This window comes from Diospyros lotus, chromosome 4 (genome assembly GCF_014633365.1).
Source record: "Diospyros lotus cultivar Yz01 chromosome 4, ASM1463336v1, whole genome shotgun sequence".
In the NCBI taxonomy this organism is placed as follows: domain Eukaryota; kingdom Viridiplantae; phylum Streptophyta; class Magnoliopsida; order Ericales; family Ebenaceae; genus Diospyros; species Diospyros lotus.
The window spans coordinates 40755179-40777177 of record NC_068341.1 but is presented as its reverse complement, the minus strand read 5'-3'; the positions used below and the strand labels follow the sequence as shown (position 1 = coordinate 40777177).

Genomic DNA, 21999 nt, shown 5'->3' with positions numbered 1-21999 from the left:
CTGAGGTGCATTGACGGCACCGATTGCCAGTCTGTGCTAGAAGAAATTCATGCAGGCCACTGCGGTAATCATGCAGGGGCACTCTCTCTGGCACAAAAGGCCCTCCGACAAGGGTTTTATTGGCCCACCGTGAAGCAAGATGCCATAGAGACGGTCAAGAAATGCGATAAGTGCCAAAGGTTCGCCAAGGTTCCACGAGCTCCGCCGGCTTACCTGTAGCAGATGAGCAGCCCTTGGCCCTTTGCCATTTGGGGCATGGATCTAATCGGGCCGTTGCCCACGGCTCGCGGAGGATGCAAACATGCCATAGTGGCAGTTGACTACTTCACCAAATGGGCAGAGGCCAAAGAGCTCGCACAGATCACCAGTGCGAAGACACAAGCTTTTACATGGGATAACATAATCTGCAGATTCGGAGTGCCACAGCAAATAGTAACGGACAACGGAACCCAATTCACCAGCGAGCAATTCATCCAATTCTACGAGTCAATAGGGATTCAAAAGAGTTTCACCGCCGTCGATCACCCCCAGGCCAATGGGCAGGTCGAAGCAGTCAACAAAATAATCAAGCAGACCCTGAAGACAAAGCTTGAGGCTAGAAAGGGGGCCTGGGTGGATGAACTGCAAACAGTGCTATGGACCTATCGGACAACAGCCCGAAGCAGCACTGGAGAAACCCCATTCTCAATGGCGTATGGGTCGGAGGCTATGATCCCCGCTGAGAATAAAGTGGCCAGCCACCGAAGGGCCACCTTCAGCCCAGATCGCAATAACGAGCTACTGGCGGCTAATCTGGACCTGCTCGAGGAATCAAGAGATGTAGCTCGCGTGAGGATCGCCATTTATCAACAAAGGGTGGCACGATACTATAACAGGAAGGTCCGAATTCGACGTTACAACATCGGAGATCCGGTACTACGCCTAGTACTGCCAGGAGCACGGGCGGCAAGCGACGGCACCTTAGGTCCTAACTGGGAAGGTCCATTTATCATCAAAGAAAATTTGAATAACGGAGCATATCATCTGGAAAACATGGACGGTTTCCCTCTCCCACGAGCTTGGAACACAGAACACCTTCGTCCTTACTTCGGATAAATGTAATCGTTCTTGCCTATGCTCCGTCTTTTCCATTACGAATGACTTTCATGATTCTGGTCAGAATTTATGAACTTCCATTGCACTTTATTCTTATTGGTATTCGATTGAATACCCTCATAACGAGGGGTCGAGAAGCCATGGTTTGCGAGCTGAGGCCTAAATAACCTAGCCGCGGCGCTACGGTCAACGGCTTAACCAAGCATTCACCTTGGTCCCTCCCTCAGGTCGTGGTTTGCGAGCTGAGAACCAATCATCTTGACTTTATGTCATGGTTTGGAACCTACTGAGCAACCACTTCCACAAGTAACCCCGAGCTTGGGTTCGCTAGCCGAGGTCCTTTTATCTTGGCTTAAAGCCATGGTCTGCGACCTACCTGGGTGTTCCCTCTCAGTTCAAATAAAACTTGTAGAAGCCACTGGGTGTTAGCTGAGGACGTAACGCGACCTACCTGGACACATATCCCGGCCGTACAAGTCAAACGAAATAACAAGCCATGGTGTGTTAGCTAGGGTCACTCTATGACCCGCCTGAACATATAACTTGGTGGTACAGGCTGCGCTTTCACTAGCTGGGGTCCTCCTATCTTGGCTTAAAGCCATGGTCTGCGACCTACCTGAGTGTTCGCTCCCAATTTATTGAAAACTTATTAAAGCCTCAACATGCCGGCCAAGGCCGTGGCATAATCTCATACCCTAGCAAACTTTGCGTATTGGACCCTATCAGTTGAGGTCCGTCTTAACTTGGCTAAAAATAAAGCATTCGCGACCTATCAGGCACACGCCCTATAACGAGCTTCTCAGCCACCACATGTTAGACATGATCACAAGGCCGTCCGACTTTACATATATCTCGGGAAGGCTCTCGTTATTTCGTCAAAATATGCCGAACGGGGTTTCCTGGAAATTGCCTAAGTATGAGTGTTCGCGCTGATTATTACAACTATCATCAACGAGCTAGTTAAAGAGCGTTAGTCTACGAGCTGATAAAACTCCGGATCTACCTGGACCTATGTTCGAATAGTTTATTATCAAGTTACATACTCAAAAGTTCCTTATCAGTGGACCTTTCAAAAAGACGGGAGCTTTGTTGAAGAAATTTTCAAGTTATACCATGAAAGAAGTTACTTTCAAGTCATGATTCAAGAATCGTCATGCCAAAACCTCGTCGGAGATAACTTGAATTCGCAAAGAAATCTGAGGCAACGTACACAAAATGCCAATTTTTATTATGAGATGAAGCTCACATTACAAAAAAAAAAAATACATGTGGGAATCCTAGCTAAGAGGGGCGTTCGGTTCTGCAGAATCAACCTCGACAAGGCGAGCTTCAGTAGGTATGGTCGGCTGGAGATCGACCTCGACAGTCCCGGCTAGGCAAACCTCGACAACCTCCACAGGAGGCTCCTTGGCAGTCTCACCAGGCTGAGCCGCGGCGACCCCGGATAGCTCGGCCCCGACCTGAGGAGCTTGCGCTGCGACCAAAAACGAGTCAAGGGGACTGGCATCGTCAGCATCCTCCGCGGCCTCGGCAGCATACCGAGCCACCTCCTCGACAGCCTGCGCACCGAAGAAGGAGAAATCCATCTCAGGATGGTTCACCCAAAGGGTGTACAGAAATGCCGAGCAGGTGTCGGATCTGGTCTCCCTACGAGCCGCGTCCATCCGCTCTCCGACCTCTGCCCTTATATCGTCAATGGTCCTCTTGGCAAGCTCCTCGCATCGGACGGCACGATCATCCGCCCGTGTCCGCTCCTCCTTCGCCGCCCTAAGCTCTGCCTCGGTTGATTTGAGTCGCTCCTCAGCCCTCCGCAACTCCGCCTTCGCTCCATTTAGCTCGCCGGTGAGCCCGGAGTTGGCTTGCTCCCACATGTTCTTCGACCTGCGAAGCTCCTCGTCGAGATCTTTATTCTTCTGGATCTCCATCCTCAGACGCGTCAAGCAACCCTCCACCTCCTTTTGAGTGGCAAGAAGCTCGACCTGGAGATCTCTCTTCTCGTCCGAGAGCTTCGTTATTTCAGCCTTTTGGGCGTTCTTCTCGTCCTCAAGCTTCGCAATTTCGGCCTGACGGGACATGCTCACCGACTGAAGCTGCTCCTCAAAATCCTTGTACTGAGCTCGGAGCTTCACGGCAGCGAGAGAAGTCTGCAAAAAAAGGAATGTTAGCTCATTAAAAAAAAGTAGGCTAAGAAACCGAGGTACGAAGAATTCTTACTTACCACCAGGCTGTGACGGGCGACAAAATCACAAAGGGGGATTCCCTTTAACTTCGGGTCGTCGAGGGGCTTCGAGTTCGGACCCAGGAAGTCGGGCACGGAATCCAGGAGGGGACCAACAAAGACCCCTCCTGGCAGGGCCTCCACGACCAGCTCCTTCTCACGGACCCTGACCCGTTTGGCCCTGATATCCTCCCCCTGTTGCAGCTGGTCCGATCTCCGTTTCGAGCTGGCAGCAGGAGCATCTCGAACCTCCACTGCGACCTCCTTCCCACGGGCTCCACTCGAACCATGGTCTCGAGAGGCAGGGGGCCGATGCCCCAGCTGCAGATGAGCTTGCTTCGACTGTTGGGGCTGACGGGGCAGTGTTCTTTGCCGCTACTCCTGCTGCCCCCCCCCCCCCCCCCCGCGACTGTTGGGCTTGCTGCTGCTGAGGGCGTGATTGCGGCTGCGGCTGCTCCGACCTGCCATCCCGCGAGCTATAGCTCAGAGTTATGGAGGACGTAGTGCTCGACCTCGCCCTATGACGCTTCGGTTGGAGGAGCTCGAGATCAACCATATTATCGTCTTGGTCGGCTTCCCCTCTTGAACTGTTCGTCTCAGCGAGCTGTAAGCCGGAAGGGAGAATCTCCGCACCCAAGTCCCTGAAATGATCTCCCTCGATAGTCTCGGTGCCAAGAGGAGGGGCGAGCTCGTATTCGCGAAGTAGCTCGTCCGAAAGTTCAAGAATCTCCGAGCTCGACTCCGCAGCCATAAGTTTGCCAAGGATATCAGTCTCCTCGGCCGATAAAATCGGTTTCTTCCCCCCAAAATCTGCATCAAAGCATGAGCAAGTTAAAGCAAGCACTCTCGGAACAAAGGAAAGATTTGTGAGAGCTCATATTCTCTTACCAGGGGTCAGTGCGAAGCTACAATTCCTAAGTAGAGAAAGGGAAGGGCAAGACACGAAGAACCAACTGGACTTGTAATCTCCCACGTTGGACTTCCCCTTTGCTTTACCCTGAGGAAGGGCGGCCTTGTACGAAGAAGGACGAGCCGCCAGGTAATACAGCCCGTCCTTGGCATTTTTGAAAGAAAATAAAAATCTTATCAGTTTTGGCGAAGGGAGAGGAAGTTTGTTTATAAGGAATAAAACGGCCAAAGAAGTAAGTTGGGCATACGAATTCGGTGTTAGTTGGAAGGGGGCGAGCTTGACGTCGTTCAAGAGGGCGATAAGGTACGGGGCTATTGGAAACCTAAAGCCAGACTCGAGGTGTTGGGGGCTAATAGCTATGAAATTGGCTGGCGGGTAGGCTGCATGGGAGCTCGATGCAGGGATGTATACTCGGCAGGTCCTGGTGAGACGAAACTCCTGACCACAAGTCATCACCTCGTGAAGCTTGGCCTTGGACGAGAATCTCTTGAAGACCGTAAGATCAGCACTCCCACCAGCGATCTGATCTTGAACCTTCAGCTCGATTTCCCGAGAGGTCGGGACGGCGACCTCCCTGCACCCCGAGCTCGCACCCCCAAGATTTTGGCCCTTCATAATGAGACAATCTTCGGAGCTCGAAGTGTCGTTTTCTCCTACGATATAATTGCAGCGCTTTTGACCTGAATTTCCACGGTGTTGGTCGGACATCTACAAAGGAAAAGAGAGAACAGTCAGGTCGCAAGTCGCGAACCTGACCTCAAGAAACTAGAAGAAAAATCCTAAAACGTCCCCTAGGTCTTCCAGGCCGAGCGCTTCGCAAAAGGGGTGCCGCCTAGGGCGGAGGGGCTGCAGCTGCAAGCCCGGTGTTCCATGAAAAGCTAATCCTAAGGTCATTGGACCCAAAGGCCCAGCAAACGACAAACCGAATCGTGCCGTTTCTCCAAAAATGAGAACGACATCGATCGACGAAGCCAGAGAAACCACCGACGGCTAACCAACGGTGGACGGCCTCACAAGAAGAAGAAGAAAGTCACGACAAACTTACCTAAAAGCTGCGCTTGACGACTGAATGGGGACTCGTACCAAGCACCGGACGAGAACGGCAGACGTCTGAAAGCACGGCGATAACGGAGGCCTCGAGAGAGAAAAAAGAAAGCAGGGAGGCAAAGGTTTGAGGGAGTTTCGAAATAACGTGAAAGAAGAAACGGGTGGACACTCCCCACTATTTATACTGACGGCCTGGTCCATCCCAACCGTCGGATCGAATGACGACTTATCACATGCTCCGCATCCAGCGGCCGCACAACAGCTTGTGGGTCCCACGAGTGTAATCATGTGTAGAAATGGGGAGGGGGCACGCATTAAATGCACTGCCGACAAAGCGTGATGCGTGGAACGACGAGACTTAAGGTGATTGGATAGAAGTCGGAGGGATGGAAGAACAGCTGGCACGAGTCAGTTCCCAGCACGAAGATCGTGCCGCGAACTGGGGGGCTTATGTTATATGTATTTCCCGCATCACCCCGCATGAGCCAGACTCGGTCCGATAGACCGGCCCAATCACCCGAGGCCTAGAAGGCCCGGACGACCTCGTCAAGGAAGGTCCAGCCTCCACCAAAGATCCGGAACTCGTAAAGCGAGCATATGGCGAGCTCCCGGTAATCCCCCAACGAGCTCGGAGCAATCGACTAACGAGCTCCTGAAATATCCTCCAGATCGCTGGACCATCCAGGTCGCTCGCCTAAAACCTCCAGCTCACATGAGCGGCAAAGCTGCTGAGAAGTCAGAGGTAGGGTCCGATCACTTTATCTGTAACAGCCCATGCCCCTCGTAATGAGGATCCCACTCCCGGTCTTGCGAAGGCAGTAAGAACTATTTGTCCCCCATTATACAAACACTGTATTTTTATATATTATCTAGATTGTAAAAGCCCCTCAAGAAAAATGGAAATAAAAGAGACCATGAGGGGCAAGAAAAGGAGAACAAGAAAAACATAATGAGATACCGCCACTCTGGGAGAATGATCAGATGGCGGCCGTGGACTAGGCATCGTTCTGGCCGAACCACGTAAAAGATTCTGGTGTACACGCTTGGAACGTCGGGGGGAGGGGTTTTCTTCCTTCCTTCTCGGTATTTTTGGATTGACTCACCGCGGCCCAAAACGAATCACGGTCGGCCGAAATCAAACGTCGACAAGTTGAAAAATAAAATTATGACATTTAAAATTATAAAAAATAAATTTAAATTAATTAAATTGTATGTAAAATAAAAATAATTTAAATAATCAATTAATTATATAAATAATAATAATCAAATTTTCAAAATTGATTATCCATACATGACTTTATATATTTTTCCTAATAATTAATTACCATATTTAAGATAGGTCAAATTTTGAAAGAAGTAAAAACAAAAAAGTTAAAAAATAAAATTATAACATTTAAGTTATATTTAAAATTATAAGAAAATAAATTTAAATTAATTAAACTATATATAAAATAAAAATAATTTAAATAATCAATTAATTATATAAATGGTAATAGTCAAATTTTCAAAATTAATTATCCATGACTTTACATGTTTCTCCTACAATCAATTACCACATTTAAGACAGATCAAATTTTAAGAAAGTAATAAAAAATATAAAGTTAAAAAGTAAATTATAATATTAAAATTATATATAAAATTATAATATTTAAAAATATATAAAATAAATTTAAATTAATTAAACTATATATAAAATAAGAATAATTTAAATAAATAATTAATTATATAAATAATAATAATCAAATTTTTAAAATTGATTATCAATATATGACTTTACATATTTCTCCTGACAATTAATTACCACGTTTAAGACAAATCAAATTTTTAAGAAAATAACAAAAAAAAATAAAGTTAAAAAATAAAATTATATTATTTAAGTTATATATAAAATTATAACATTTAAAATTATAAGAAAATAAATTTAAATTAATTAAACTATATAAAATAAAGATAATTTAAATAATTAATTAATTATATAAATGATAATAATCAAATTTTTAAAATTAACTATACATACATTACTTTACATATTTCTCCTAACAATCAATTACCACATTTAAGACATGCCACATTTTTAAGAAAACAACAAATAAAAATAAAGTTAAAAAATAAAATTATAACATTTAAGTTATATATAAAATTATAAGAAAATAAATTTAAAATAATTAAACTATATATAAAATAAATATAATTTAAATAATTAATTAATTATATAAATAATAATAATCAAAATTTTAAAATTAATTATCCATACATGACTTTACATATTCCCTCTAGCAATCAATTATCACATTTAAGACATGTCACATTTTTAAGAAAGTAATAAAAAAAATAAAGTTAAAAAATGAAATTATAACATTTAAGTTATATATAAAATTATAACATTTAAAATTATAAAAAAATAAATTTAAATTAATTAAACTATATATATAATTAAATTAAAATAAAAAATTTACTGGCATTCGGTATTCAACGGTATTACCTGATATCTCAAGAGTTCTCCCGATTTAAAAAAATCTCATTTTTCTGTAATTTATTTCAATTAAAATTTTATGTTAATATTTAAAAATTAATAATATGAATTAAATTTTGTCTCTTCATATATCAGTATACTTACACATTCTCCAAACACTATTTAACAATAAAAAAATATATTTACGTGTTCCAAGAACTACACGATTTTCACAAATTTAGACTTAATTAATGACTTATAAAAATTCCATTTCGGGTAAGCAAAAAAAATTAAAAAATATAATAAAATATCTAAATAGTAACTGAAAATGGGCGGGAAAAATTTTAACGGCTGTTTTGTTATAATATATATATAGATTGTACTTAATATTTTTAAAATGTTTAACAAAAAATACACATTTTTAACCTATCATAAATCATAAAAATACTTAAATGATTGTGTGAATGAACTATTTTGTTTATAATTTTTAAAAACTTAAACTAACACATATAAATATATAATATATTTATTGAAATTATATTTATATATAATTTCAGGTTAAATATATATATTTTTTAAATAAAAGTATATACTAATAGTTTGATGCAACTTTACATATAATTTTTTATTTTTTATTTTAAGTAATATAAATAAATAATAACATAAAAGTATATAATTATTTATATATAAGATAATTACAACATATATAATATTTTATATTTTCAATGAATAATAAAGAGAATAAATATAATTATATTGTGATGAATATAAGATAATTATAAAATTACAAAATAGTTTTTTAAAAATAGCAAGCCAACTCTTAAAAGTTTTACATGTTACAAGTCAAAAATTTTAAAAATTACAAAATGATTTTAATTTAATTTAGATAATTGTATATAATATATTTGTAGTTTAGAGTTTTATTTAAAAAACATATTTATGTATATTTATATATATGTAAATTTATTGTGTAATATATATATATATTTAATATGCTTATATTTATTTTTAGATAGAATATACATCTTCAGCAAACGACGACAAACAAGGAGAAGTTGTCGGCGAGAATAAGAAGACTCACAAAGAAAGAGAGAGAGAGAAATGAGATGGAAACGTCAGCAGTGGTTGGAATGACGATTAAAAGCGTTGATGGCGAAGACAACGAGAATGAGAGAAGAGAGGGGGAGAAGGAGATGAAAGCGTTTGTGACGACTTGAACGTCGAGACGAACGGTGACTAGAAGTGTTGATGGAGATGGAGATGGAGATGGATCTCAAGTCTTTTAATTTAATTAATTCACGTCAATGTCCTTCAATGTCCTTTTTAGCCTTTTTTTTTTTCTTTAAATAAAATGGGATGAATTAATTAATTAATTTTTAATCCAATTGGATCAGTTTTATTTATTTATTTGGGCTGTCTGTCGTTAGCTTTAAATCAATCAACTCTAATTAATTAATTAAAATATAATTATTACATTATTATTCATAAAAATCAACTCTAATTAAATTAATTGCCGCCCATTTACGATTTACTTCGGCGCAACTATAAATGCACCCGCCCGTGTCTACTGCTCACCCTACTCAATGCTGATCCTAAGGTTGCTGTTTCTGACTTGGATCGAAAATAAATTATTATCAAATTATTAATTATATAAATAAATATAAAATTTAAATTAAAAAATTACAAATAATAAAAATAAAATATTACTATAATAACATTAATACAATAATAGTGATATAATTACGTTAATTCTAAAGTATTGAACACTTATTTCTAAATTTAAACTCATCTATAAATGTATATAAGAAATTATGTCTCGATAAAAAAATAAGTTAAGAAGATAAATTTTTAATTGAGATAAATCTCAATCACAATATAATTGCCATACTAATCATAATTAAATTCGAAATCTTAATCACAGTCAAATTAAAAATCTTAATTATAATTAAATTTAAATTTTATATCGTAATTATATATGGACCGTCATATCATTGATGTTCATCTCTACAAGAACATTATTACTCTTTTGAGATTTAGAATGTAAATGTAAATGATCTGAATGCATCTTGTTTTTAGAGTATTTTTAATATTTTTAGATAATGTACATTTTATTATATTTTATTTTTAACTTTAAATGCTCTTATTAATTGATAATAAATGGATCGCCATTTACAGCATTTTATGAACTAGTAAAATTATTTTAAAATTTAAAATAAAGTATAATCAATGTTTCTTATCAAAAAAATATATCTTTAATTTATTTATACATAAAATATTATTTATATATATAATTTGTCGGTCCCATTTAGTTTTGAAAAATAATTTTTAATTTTCAACTCTAATTTTATAACTAAATATTCTCTAAAGTTGTGTTTAAGAAAGTAATATCTTTTACTTTAAAATATCTTTTTTGATATTTTTTTAATTCATAATATAATGTCAAAAAATTAAAAAAAAATGAGTTTTTTATTTTCTAATTAGAGATTCAATCATTTCATAAAATAAAAAATTAAAAAATATTTTCTACACCTGAGCAAATCTTATCTGTTTCATTGTATTCTTAATTTTGCTATATTATACATTGTCAACTCATAATATTCTTATATTTTTAATTTAATAAAGTGTTTGGTATAATTAGATTGAGTGTGCAATATGATATACCAACTCTATTTAGAAATAACATGTAGTTCAATCTTTGAAGCCTTACACTTGTGGCAAGAGCAATGGGACTCAATTTCATGAAATTCATTTCGATTCAATGGCCGTGGTGCCCTTTGTTCAAGTTGGGTTCTTCTTTGTCTTCTCATTTATATAGTGGGTTAATTGAGGTTATTTTTCTTAAGAAATCGTGGTTTTGCTCAATATATCACGACTTTAGAAAGTTTAATTTTATTGTTATGATTTAACCCAAGGCATTTTTTTTCTTAAAGGTTTTCATATTCAAATCTCCGATTCGAACATGGCTCAAGTTTCTATCAAGGCGGATAGAACTCTCTTGAAGAACTCTAGGGCTTTCTTGAAGAGCTCTCTTTCGCTCATGGTTCAATTTTCTTTGGAGGCAAATAGATTAGAGGTAACTTCCGTAAACTTTGAAATTACACTCTTAATCTTTATTAGTAGTGTGGAATAGTTTTACTAGAGATAGAAAATGACTTTTGACACCATATTAAAAATAATTAATATGTGTAGAGTCATTATAACATAAGATGTGACACGAAAGTATAGTCATTGTAAAAATTCATTTTATCTTCAATTATAAGATAAATTATTTCGCTTATAAAAATGTTTATCTTCAATTATGATGAGGGAACACCGGAACTATAAAATTACTAAATTTATTATAAAAAAAATCAAAATTAACAACCAAAAATAGAGATAAAAACTTATCCGTCTTTATTTTTTTCCCTACTTAACAAAATTACACTCAAATTCCCATTCTTATTTAACTTATAATACTTATTATTCTGTCTACTTTATGATTATTTCATGAAAACGTTACTTGACACTCAACTTTAACATTTAAGGTGACATTCTTGTTACATATAAATATATGTATTAATATTATCTAAAAATAATAATATTGGTAGTTTTGTAAGTGTTTGTTATAAAAGTAAACTTTCAAGTGAGTGAAAGTCAACTATCATTTGATAGAAGTTGACTGTCCAAAAGAGTGGTCAATTGGATCAACTCTGTATAAAATGTTCTTGACTAGGTCGACTAAAGTTATGCTGAAGTCGACTCTTGCCTTTCTGGGAGTCGACTCCCAGTCCGAACGTTGTATTCTAATGGTTTAGAAATGAACCAAGAGAAATTTTATTTACAACCATAAGTTTTACTCTTCGCAACCACTATAGGTAAAATATTAAATTTTATTATTCGCAGCCACATTTATTACTTTGTCCAACCATTTATATACCAAATATACCCTCCAAACAACCATTCCTCAAAAAACACACCTCACGCGCATCCAAGCTGTTCTTCTTCGCATCAAATCCTGGTCTTCTTCCTGTTCTCCTTCGCGTATCAAATCCTGTTATTTTTCTTCTTCAGATCGTTCTCATAGACCACCGCCAACCTCTCGTCGTCACCTACTTCACTTGTCTCGTCCACCCTCTTCATTGGAGTTCCCTAGAATCACAGAAAATACCCATCTAGTTAGGAGTTCTCGAATTGCGGGGTGAGGGCTTCCTAACATATTAGAAACGTCTTGCTTAACATATTCTAATTCCTTATTTTGTCTTTCCTCAATTATATTCTATCATTTTTCCTATATTACTACAACAAGTTTAGGATAGAAAAATTCCTATGAAGTCATCTTGCAAGTCACAAGTTCAAAAGGTAGAAAAGCTAGAGAAGTTTAATGGCATGAATTATAAGTGGCCAAAGTCTTATATGTTCTAACTTATCCATATTCACAAGATGGGAGGAATGAAGGGCCACTCACTGTTGCACAACACAAATGGATGGAAGATCACTTTATATGTCATTCAATGATTCTTATTGCAATGAGTAATGCACTTTTCAACATTTTCCACAAGTGTTGCCCTATTTATGAGTTATGGGCTGCAATTGAGCGGAGGTATATCAATGAGAATGTCGATAATAGATTTTTTTAATTAACAAATATATTGACTTTAAAATGAATGATTTTAAACTTATTATAGATCAAGTTAATAAACTTAATAATCTATTCATAGGGGATTTGATTCAAGGTGGTATAAATATAATAATCCCCCACCCAAATTTAATTATTTTACACTAGTGCCTCGCACCTGTGCATGGCTACATCCAAAATAAATAGTTTTTGGTACCTCCACCAAGCCTCAAACTCGTGACTTTCTCTTTCCCTCGCACGCGTACCTACCTGATCTGCAAGCCTCCCTATTAATATATATGTGCAAATTTCTTATACACTAATCTCAACTCCTTTTATTAAAAATAAATTCTAGCATTTTATTCTCTAATATTCGAACCCAAAACCTCATACTTCTCTCGCATGCTTGTAACTATTAGGCTACAAGGCTTCTCATTTATTTATTTGCAAAGATTAATTTTAATACTTGTCGATGGTGATTCGTTGGCCCGCATTAGCGTTGTTGATCCGAGAGGGAGATGATGGGATATCTGGTTTGATTTGTCTACCCGCCGATTGTCCTTACAAGGTACTCTGATGCCCAAGTCAATAAGCGAGTAAGTGAATGTGCAAAGTATCAGCAAGTGGGCAAAAGAAAAACATACCCTAGCTCTCAAAAGAGCTGGCTGATATATAGGAGGATATCCCCTCCTGCATGCGTTGTACATATGCAGATGATGTGATGGAATAGTCGGCGTCGGCGGGAACGTACATGCAGTAGCAAGGCGTCGACGAGACCCTTATTAATGCAGATGGGATCTGTCAATAATGAGGATGGGATCTGAGGTGAACGCACGGAAACCCAGACACGATTGTAATGATGTTGCAAAGGGGTCAGAACAACACTGGCATAGGGCGATCAGATGGGTCGAGAAAATGGGCCTGAAAGGTCCATTCGGGGTGGCCCCTGACCTATTAGTATTCCGCGGCATATGTACTTTCCATTATGCGAGCTGATCGGCTGAGCTAGCGAACTACAAGGGTCGTTGGGAGCTCGCTTGGAACGTAGCTGGGAGTTCGCTCGAATAGCTCGATGAGTTAGAGGCATTACCGGGAGCTCGCTTGGCCTCGCCACATGAACTTGGGCTCTAACAATGCATGAGCTCGCGTCAATGAGCTTCCGAGGTCTACTGGGCCTTAAGTGATTGGGTCGGCCTACTGAATTAAGTCTAACCCATAGGGAGTAGAGCGGGAAATACCCGTAACAATACTAAACCAACTCCCATAAAATATTAGAATGTTACACACAGCTCATTAAAATGCCATTGCAGAATCAAGAACTCATGTATAACACAAATATTCATATTCATATTCATTCTAAGGGTTCAAACATTGGGCATTTTTAGTTGTGTCATACAAATACTCAACAACTTTTAATTTGTGTATTTATTTTCTTCTTTTACTAGTAGTATTATTAGATAATAAGTGAGGGATTATTATATATAAATATATATTAATATTATCTAATAATAATAATATTAATAGTTTTGTAAGTGGTTGTTATGAAAGTCGTTTGTGTAATACCCCAGATTTTTGAACTCAAATATGAGGTGATACCTAAGGTTATTAGGTTTTAATACTTGAGAAAATAAGTCATTTCAAAGGATTATAGAAATCTTGAGACAAATGTTCAATTTCTGAACCAGTGGCAAAATCGTAAATATTGAAGTTGGGTAAAAGTGTAATTTATCTAAAATCTTGGGGTGCTAAGTGTAATTTATCCATTTTTCAGTGACCAAAAAGTACAATTTAAAATGGCTCAGGGACCAAGTTGCAAGGGTCTAAGTGCAATTACGTGAAATGTTCGGGTCGAAGCGTCGTTTGTTGAAACCTTAAAATATCGCTTCAAAATATATTGGATTTCAAACTCAAATCAAATGTAGGTTTGGATTGTTTTGAAGTTCAAGTCCAAATATTTTCTAAGTCTTCTCCAAATCTTTTGCTTTGTTTCCAAGATTACTTAAGCCTCCAAAAGTCTCCAAAGCTTATCTCTAAGGACATATGGCAAACATTCATTGGCCACTTAGGAGATAGGATTTGAAGTCTCATGATGACGCGACATGTGGCACGATTTGGTTCGCCGAAGTTTCCTGTAAATAAGGGTTTTTGGGTTATTCATTTTGGTCACCAAGTAAGGTGGAAAAGGAAGAGAGTTTAAGGGAGGAAATGTTGCTAAAAAGAAGAGGGGAAAAATCTGCCAAAGAACGAGGAATGAGAGACTTGCCGGAAGGTTCGGGACCGCCACCGTAAAGCATTCCAAAATTCAACAAAACTGCAAGGTAAGTCTGATTTCTTTCCATAATTGGGTAAAGGGATGAAAGAGGAGCAAGTAGGAAAAAATGGGGGTCGAATCCGAATTAAAACAAAGGAGATACGGCCAAAATACGGAAACTACGCAAAGTTGGCCGAAAATAGGGGTAGCACGTGAGATCCCTTCCTTGGGCGTGTGAAGGCACGTGCAACCTCATTTTTCCTTGAAATTTTGCAGTAGTGACCCTTGATTTAATCCTTACAACTCTGTATAAAAATATTTGGCATTAGCCTTACTAAAACTCATCTTTTGGTAGTAACCAACCTCGATTTGCGTTTAAACGGTGCTTTCTGGTGAACTCAAATGCGAGTGGTTCTTATGCATGCTCCTTGATTCCTATTGATCACTCTTGGTTTTCACTTGTGGATGGTTGTTGCTTACGTCTTATGTTCCCTTTGTTTCAAGCATATCCTTTCTACTTTCATGCGTGGCTTGTGATCATATTCCTTCTGCTTTGTCATACATCTTTTCATTTAATGGCTGTGGCTAGTTGGTGACTTGTCATGTGTGAACTACCACAGGGGTCTGTGTAAAAGGGCTGACCACGTGGGCCTGTGTAAGGGGGCTACCTCGAATTTGTGTAAGGGGGCCGAGGGGTTCATACACGGCAAGTAAGGAGAATATCTCATGCCTGTATAAGGGGGCCGAGAGATTACATCTCATGTGTTTATTACTTTTGAGCAAATCTTACCTATTTTACATGCATCTCGGTATTCGTATTTGTGGCTAGTTTTGGGATATCACAGGGGATCTCGTGCTCTTACGGTGAGCCTAGACCTCATGCTCTTACGATGAGCCGTGATCTTAGGAGATTTGGTTCCTATTTCTGCATGTATCCTGGCAAAACGACATATTGCTTTTGCATGCATAGTTTTTTCTTGTACCACTCACTTAGATATAATAATCTCACTCGGGTGTTTCATATCCTTGGGATATTCAACATCCCAGGTATATCGAAAGTACCAAGTGTTCCAGATTCCAGTTCGAGCAAAGATAAAGAGGTGGTGTTGAGCTAGCTTTGGGTTTTGCAACTAGCTTTAGCTTTTATTTCATTATATACCTTTATAACCAAGTGATGTATTGTAATAGCAGCTAGGACACTCAAGATTATAAAGGGTGTGTGTGTGGGTGTCCTACAATTGTACTTGCTATAATGTGTTGTGTTTTATGGAGTATTGAAGGTCGTGTGCATTTCTTGAACTTGTAAAGGAAATCTAGTGGAAACCCCTTTATTTAATTTTGGTTAAGCTTGTAAGTTCGATCCAATGCTTCCATTGATAAGGGTTTCCATAACGCCCGTAGGTGATATCTTCTTATATTTCACATTGTTTTGTATTTGGAAAAGGTGGGGCGTTACAATTTGTCATTTAATAGGAGTCGAATGTCCAAAAGAGTGGCTCTTGGTTGAATCGACTCTGTATAAAATGCAATCAACTAGGCAAGTTGACTCTGGCCTCTTTGGGAGTCGACTCCGAGTCCGAACGTTATATTTTAACAATCTAAAAATGAACCAATGTGACATTCTAATTGTAAGGACATGTCTTTAAATTGAAAATGCAATCAACTAGGCAAGTTGACTCTGGCCTCTTTGGGAGTCGACTCCAAGTCCGAACGTTATATTTTAACAATCTAAAAATGAACCAATGTGACATTTTAATTGTAAGGACATGTCTTTAAATTGAAGAGATGTGATAGTTTCAAAGGATAAGACTATTCTCAAAAGATATAGTTAGGGGTGTGTAATCGGTTATAACTGAACCAAACAAACTGAAAATGATTAACCGAACTGAACCGAATTGAGCCATATAACTTAATCGAATCGACCGAATCATCTAAACTAACTGAAATAATCAAAACCGAACTAACCGAATTTTGAGTTGTTATAATCGAACAGAAATTTTTATTAAAAAAATCGAATCGAATCGAACCTAATAAAAGAGGGTTAATTGTCGGTTAAGTTTAGTTTTTCGATTAATAATACCAAAAAAATCGAATCGAATAACCGAAATTCTTGAAAAAAAAATAACCAAACCAAACCGAAACTAATAATCAAACCAAACTAAATAACCAAAAATATTAAAGGAAATAATCGAACCGAATTGCTATTGGTAAAAAATCAAACCGAACCGACAATTTAATACGATTCGGTTAGTTTGGTTTCCCCGATTTTTTGCTCACCCCTAGATATAGTCTTTCAATAGGTTGTATTTTTTAATTTTTATATCCATTGGTAAGCACCCTTTCATTATCTATAAATGATTTAGACATTTGGGGTGTAAAGAGAGAGAAATATATCAATACTCTTGCATACCTTTGATATCAATTATCCCTATATTTACTCTCTATTACTCTCAATTGTTGAATTTTAGTTCTTGGTGGTAGAAAGAGATCAAAACATACAATTTTAATTTCTTAAATTAGGCATTGTATCTCAAGGTTAGAATTTCCATCAAACCATCTGCACGGAGTGAAAAAATTACTATCCTAAAAATGTTTCCTGAGAATATCTTGCTTATCATATTCCAATTTCTTATTTTATTTTTTGTCAATTATATTCTAACATTTTTCTTATATTACTACAACAATTCTATATTAATATGACATATAATATAATATATTTATATATGAATGTTACATTCAAATATTAAAATTAAGTATTCAAATAGTATTTTTAATTATTCTATTTTTAATACTTAAAAATGAATATAAATAGCGTGATATTTTAATTAGGTCGTCCAGAACCAGAAGCTCGCCTTGTGTGGGCCTTAAAGTGGGCCAACAAGTTATCCACATATTGGTCTTGTAAAACCCTGTCCCCAAACAGACCCTTCATTTCCCGGACCTTATCCCTGAAAATCTGTCCTCCTTCCGCAACCATCACCAGCCTGAGTGAGTCGGCCACCGAGTCTCTGGTGAACCAGCCGTCTCGCTCGTCTCTGGGCACCGAGTACGCCATCTTCTTCTCCTCCAAAACCCTAGCCACCAGCCCCGTGTCCGACAGCCCCGTCAACAGAACCAGCGGCTTTCCCAACTGAACCGCTTCCACCACCGAGCTCCACCCCGAGTGGCACAGCAACCCACCCACCGAGTCGTGACTCAATATCTTCAGCTGCGGCGCCCAACTCTTCCACACCACCCCACGCCCCTTGGTTCTCTCCTCGAACCCCTCCGGCAACTCAGAGACGCCGCCTCCCTGCGAATTCAGAACCCAGAAGAATGGCAACTCCGATAGCTCCAGGCCCAGAGCTAACTCGGCGAGTTCGGGTTGACTCAGCTTTGCCTCGGTCCCGAACGCGACGTAGACCACTGAGCCTGGAGGCTGCGTGTCGAGCCAGTGTTTGATCGTTTGCCATCCTTTGTCTTTCGCATCGTCGCCGTCGGCCATGATTGCCGGTGAAGGAAGCAGGCCTACGGGAATCACCGGTTTCGAGCGAATCTGTCCGAGAAAGGTTATCCATTCAGATTCGAACTCGTAACAGCTTCTCAACACCACCAGGTCGCAGCCTTCGATGCCGGTTCGGAGGCGATAAACACCTGAAACGAAAATGTAAATTCTTTCACACAATCTCAAAAAAAAAAAAAAGACAAATTCCGTCAACGCCATTTTAGGTATACCTGAAACATGGTCATCCTCTCCGCTGACGTCGTCGAAGATGCGCTTTACCTCGAACAAACGAAATGCGACGGTGGATTTGAAGGGGACCGATTTGGGAGGAACGGTGAAGTCCTCCGGCGTCGTACGAACGTCTTCGGCCGTTCCCGGGACCGGATTGAAGAAGCAAACCGTGGAAGCCAGGTATATACTGAAGAACGCACTCGAGATCCCGAGTTTCGCGGCGATAGGCCCCAGCCAAAACGGCGCAAAATCGAAGATGACCCAGTCGGGCGCGGCGTCTTGCAGAAACGCTGCGACGGGTCGCTGGAGTTCATCGTAGGCCTTCTTCAGGTACTTGATCTTCCCGTAGGGCAAGTCGGCGGTGGCCTCTGCATCTTCCGGGAGATTCTCCACTGGCGGCAGAGGGAGCTTGACGAAAGTGATGAGATGGGAAAGCTCCGCCGGCGGCTTGGGGAGGCGGTCTATGTTTCTGGGAGTGGAGAGGAAGGAGATCCGGTGACCCTTGCGGGCGATGAGCTTGGAGAGCTCTAAGAAAGGAAGGAAGTGGCCGAAGGCCAGCCATGGGAACATGACGACGTGGAGCTTATCGTCCGTGGACGCCATGGTTAGAAACTTGGACATCCAAGCTGTAATCTGACTCTAAAATAGAGGGTCGACCGGGAGCAAGGAGTGGTGGTGACGCCACTTACAACGGATGCTGCATGATCCATATACTTGTGTGGACTGGGGTCCACCAACACAAAACGATTAAAAAATATCGTTGCTTATACCTTAAATTATATAATATAATTAAAATATTTAAAATATTTTTTATCAAAGACGATAAAATGCGTGACTAAAATACTTTTTACCCAAAACAATGAGAGACGGTGAAGCGAAGCAGTGAGATGTGAGTTACATTTTTATCATTTGTGATAGATTATGTAGTTCAAGGTGTAATCCAAGAGGTACCATTAACATGATCCGGTGGGTCTTGTGTTCTTGAAATTTAAGAAAATATCATGTCTAAGTTTAACGAATGAACGAAGAGTACTGCACCCTCATCAATACCACCTTCAACACCACCTAAGAGATCGCAATATTTCCAATAAAAAGACGATAACAAAAGTTTTTAAATTCAAATTCATTTCTCTCTCTCGTTCTCACACCTCTCACTTTCTCACATTCTTCCTCTCATTCTAGCCTTCTCTCTCTCTTACTCTCCCACTTTCCCCTTTGGCTCTTTCCTCCCTTCCTCTCGTTCAAGCCATCTCTATCTCTCTCTCATGCTCGTCCGACCGAGCCTCCAGCGTCCCTTAGGCTCATTCTGGCCATCTCTCTCTCTCCAGCCCGTGCGACAGCATCTCCGACATCCCTTGGACTCACTCCAACCTTGATCTACAATGAGGTAAGTTTTTAGTTTTATCTGTAATGATTTTCAACAAAGATATTGTCGACGTTCAAAATTAATCAACCTGAAATTGAGAACCCACACTGAGAATGTAAACACAAAAGAAAGGGAAGAATAAATACAAAAATAAACTTTTACGTGATTCGGGCAGAATGATATCTAGTCCACGACTGTTTTCTAATTTTTCCGGCAGAGTAACAGTATGTTATTCTCTCTCTTTATACAATGATTTTAACTCATATTTATAGTGTGGGGTGTTTACAATTTGCATAAAATTCGAAAGTAGAATGATGATATCACGGGGGACAAAGTGTCCTTTTCACCTCCATAAAATCGAAAGTGGGTTCCGCCTTATCAGGTGGCTGGTTTGCCTCGAATAAATCAAGTGGGCTCCGCCTCTGGTTATCCCACGATCTTTTTGTCGTGCAAGCTGAATGGTTGGCTAGCGAGCTAGATGCTTCACTGGGAGCTCGGTTGGTTCCTTGGTTTGAGCTCGGATCTTAGTGGCGTGCGACCTTGTTCTGAGGGCCTCAGCCTTGGACCTGTTGGGCTTTGAGAGATTAAGCCAATCCACTAGTCGAGCCCAGCCCACTTAGCTCTTTTCGAAAAATACCCATAACACTAGCCCTCCAGTTCGCAGTGCAATCTTTGGACTGGGGGTTGATATAAGTTGAGGAAAGTGGGCTTCGCGAGTTGCCAATCCGTTTGTCAGACTTTTGCCCAATTTCTTCAAATAACGTTGTTTCATGATGCATGTCATGTCTAAGGCGCATTTAATGCGCACGTTCCCCTATGATAGTACATGATTACTATCATGGGGCCCACTAGTCATCGTGCAATTGATGGGCTCGGGGCATGCCATTAGTCGTTTCGATCCAACGGCTGAGATCATCCGAACTGATACTATAAATGGCAGAGAAAAACCCTTTTATTCTCTTCTTCACGTCACTTTGAAAACTTTTTGCTCTCGCTTTCCTCTCTTTTAGAGATTCTCGAAGTTTTCTTGCTTACGACCGCCCGAGCGTCCTTCAAGTTCCGACACCGGCGAGAAATGCTCTGATAGGTATGTTCTTCTTGGCTTTCATTTCTTTCTTCTGTTAGGCAATCCATCGTCGGTTGAGTGTCATCAATCCTCTGGTTTCCTTTATCCTATCAATGTCGTTCTTTGGAGTCTCTTTTCGTTTCTTAATGTACCAATTCAAATCGGTTCATTAGGCATTCTCTAAGCCTTCGGGCTCGTAATTCTAGCCCCCCCTCCCCCGGCATGCCTTAGGCCTCCCTGTTGAGAAGTGCGTGACCTTTCAAATAAGGGATACTTTTGGGGCTTTTTGTTCTTCGAGGTTTGGTCCACGATCTGCGACTTGACTGTTTTATTTTTTCAATGTAAATGTCCAATTCTGTTCAAGGGGAATTAGGTCAAAAGCGTCGCAACTATGTTATAGGTGAAGACGACACCTCAAACTCTGTAGATTGAGTTGTGGTAGAAATGCATAAGAACAAAAGCAAGAGCTCGCGAGCTAAGGAGGTCGCAGAGGAGACATCCCCAGAAATTGCTATGGTCATTGGTGAGCAAGTTGTTGAGGGAAACCAATGACATGAGGTCTTCCGGAGGTACTCGTCCACGATAAAATTTCGCGAGCTGGGGACCTGGACCTGGACCCGAGAGTTCTATTTCTGAAAGGACTTCCAGACGATGGTCCCTTTTTTCGAGCTACCACACAGCCTATCCTCCGTTCGACTTTATAACCATTAGCCCCCAGCACCTCGAGTCTGGGTTTAGGTTCCCTGTTTCCCCCTATCTTCTTAATCTTTTGAACGAGCTTAATCTTTTGAACGGGTTGTATTACTTGACAGCTCATCCTTCAACCTATAAGTCTATCCTTTCCTAGGGCAGGACAGATAGGAAGTCCAATGTAGGCGATTATAAGTCCCATTGGTTCTTTATTTCTTGCCCTTCCCTTCAACCGCTCAAGAACTTTAGCTTCACATTGGTCCCGGGTAAAGGTGCACTTGCTCGTACAATTTCTTCTTCTTCTTTTTTTTTTTTTTTGACATCTTTATTCTATTGTGTAAACTTTGGGAGCGGGAGGCCGAGCTTGTCTGCCGAGGAGATCGAGGTCCTCGACCTTCTTGTTGCTACCGGGGCAAGCTTGAAAGATTTTGAGCTAACACAGGTGCTGTTAAGGGAGCACCATCTAACACCTTCCCTTGACGCGGAGATCGTCGAGGAGATCTTTTGTCTTAAGATCTCTTATGTTTTCTTCTATTTAAGAAATGTTGTTTGAATTTTGATACAAAAATGTAAAAGATGATTTTAAGATATAGTT

General features: G+C 39.6%; 2 protein-coding genes across 2 annotated transcripts in view; both read right to left on the bottom strand.

The window, feature by feature from the left end:
- LOC127799045 (UDP-glycosyltransferase 91A1-like) overlaps positions 1 to 21999 on the bottom strand; it is a 37949-nt gene that overhangs the window by 7376 nt on the left and 8574 nt on the right. The gene's annotated exons all lie outside the window — the stretch shown is intronic.
- LOC127799046 (UDP-glycosyltransferase 91A1-like) lies at positions 17367 to 18963 on the bottom strand. Its single transcript, XM_052332750.1, has 2 exons — positions 18282 to 18963; positions 17367 to 18200 (listed from the first exon to the last, which is right to left on the bottom strand). Exons 1-2 carry the CDS (start codon positions 18901 to 18903, stop codon positions 17389 to 17391), a joined length of 1434 nt encoding a protein of 477 aa, XP_052188710.1. The 5' UTR covers positions 18904 to 18963; the 3' UTR covers positions 17367 to 17388.

What these genes read in the sequence shown, in the direction of transcription:
- LOC127799046 (XM_052332750.1), bottom strand. Translation starts at nt 18,903, where the DNA reads ATGTCCAAGTTTCTAACCATGGCGTCCACGGACGATAAGCTCCACGTC. An exon ending in AGAGGATGACCATGTTTCAG is followed by an intron (nt 18,201 to 18,281) that starts GTATACCTAAAA and finishes TTTTCGTTTCAG; the next exon opens with GTGTTTATCGCCTCCGAACC.